Below are 1,695 nucleotides of genomic sequence, written 5' to 3' on the forward strand. Positions count from 1 at the left end.
GGGTCCTAAGAGAGTTGCTTTGGCAGTAGCTCAGCTCACAGAAAATGCTCTTTCCTGGTGGGTTAGGTTGTGCTCATACAGGAGGAGAAGCAATCTGAGGCAGCTAGACTCCTGGTTGGACATGAAAGACGCAATGAGGCAGAGGTTTGTGCCTCAACACTTTCACAGAGACTTGCAAAGAAAGTTCAGGTCACTTAAGCAAGGTAGCAAGTCGGTGGAGGAGTACTATGAGGAGTTTGAGAAGTTAATAAACCGCTTGGACCTTGATGAGGATGAAGAAGCTACCATGGCTCAGTTCATTGATGGGTTGCAAGAGAGGATAAGTTGCAAGGTGGAAAGACAGGTTTATTCCGACATGAAGGACCTGTTCCATTTAGCTACCCAAGCTGAACAACACATCAAAAAGAAGAGCTCAAAGGACAAGTCTCAAGTTTCTTGGAACTCAAGCAACAACAACTACAACAAATCAGTGGACAAAGGAAAGGGAATTGAAGGAGATACCCGGCCTACGCCTCGCTCCACTGAACCCACTAAGGAGACCAGAACCGAGCCAGCCAAAACTACTAATCCCCAACGTGCCAGAGACATCACTTGTTTCAAATGTAGAGGCCGAGGGCATATGGCAAGAGAGTGCCCAAACCAGAGGGTTATGTTACTCACTGATGATGGCTATGAATCTCGTGATGAAGAAGAGGTACCTGAGGATCAAGAAGAGCATGGAGAGGTTGAATATGCCGATGTGGGAGAGAGCTTGATGATCAGGCGTGTGCTTAGTGTCTTAGTGCAACCAGCCGAGACCATCCAAAGAGAAAACATATTCCACAGTCGTTGCACCATAAAAGGCACGGTATGTAACCTTATCATAGATTGTGGGTCTTGTACTAATGCTGCTAGTGCTTACATGGTAGATAAACTTGGCCTAGAAAAGACTAAGCATCCGCATCCATATAGACTAAGGTGGCTAGATGATAAAGTTTAGCTTAAAATTAAAGAACAAGTGACCATTCCATTTAGCATTGGTAAGTATCAAGATGAAGTAGTTTGTGATGTAGTACCTATGCAAGCTGGACATGTATTGTTAGGAAGACCATGGCAGTGGGATAGAGAAACTAAGCATGATGGTAGAACTAATATGTATACATTCATGCATGATAAGCGTAAGATAAGCTTAGCACCTCTCACACCAGAACAAGTCCATGAAATTCATTTGCAAATGGTTAAAGAGAAAGAGAAGTATGTTAAATCTAACTTTCTTATCCGGCCTAGCTGTGTAAGAAAGGCTGCTGCTACCAAACACACAATGCTACTTATGATCTTTAAGGAGCTTTTGAGTTCAGGTTATGATGAGTTAACTCTTCACCCAGAGATTACTAAGCTTCTTGACAGGTTCAAAGATGTGTTCCCAGAAGAGATTCCACACGGTTTACCCCCACTCCAAGGCATTGAGCACCACATAGACTTCATACCAGGATCTGCTTTGCCAAACAAACCAGCTTATAGGGTGAACCCGGAAGAGACCAAAGAATTGGAGAGGCAAGTTCAGGACCTACTGGACAAAGGATACGTGAGGGAGAGCCTCAGTCCCTGTGCTGTACCAGTCTTACTTGTACCAAAGAAAGATGGAACATGGAGAATGTGTGGAGACTGTCGAGCCATCAACAACATCACCATCAAGTACATGCACCCTATCCCGCG

The 1,695-nt window shown here is 44.4% G+C and overlaps 1 protein-coding gene across 1 annotated transcript; it reads left to right on the forward strand.

The window, feature by feature from the left end:
* Positions 1 to 1,057: 1,057 nt before the first annotated feature.
* Positions 1,058 to 1,674, forward strand: LOC106321699 (the record flags this gene model as incomplete). Its single annotated transcript, XM_013759944.1, has 1 exon — positions 1,058 to 1,674. A coding segment is annotated over exon 1 (617 nt), but the record flags the coding sequence as incomplete, so codon positions are not given.
* Positions 1,675 to 1,695: the final 21 nt, after the last annotated feature.

This window comes from Brassica oleracea, unplaced genomic scaffold, assembly GCF_000695525.1.
Source record: "Brassica oleracea var. oleracea cultivar TO1000 unplaced genomic scaffold, BOL UnpScaffold02519, whole genome shotgun sequence".
Taxonomy (NCBI): domain Eukaryota; kingdom Viridiplantae; phylum Streptophyta; class Magnoliopsida; order Brassicales; family Brassicaceae; genus Brassica; species Brassica oleracea.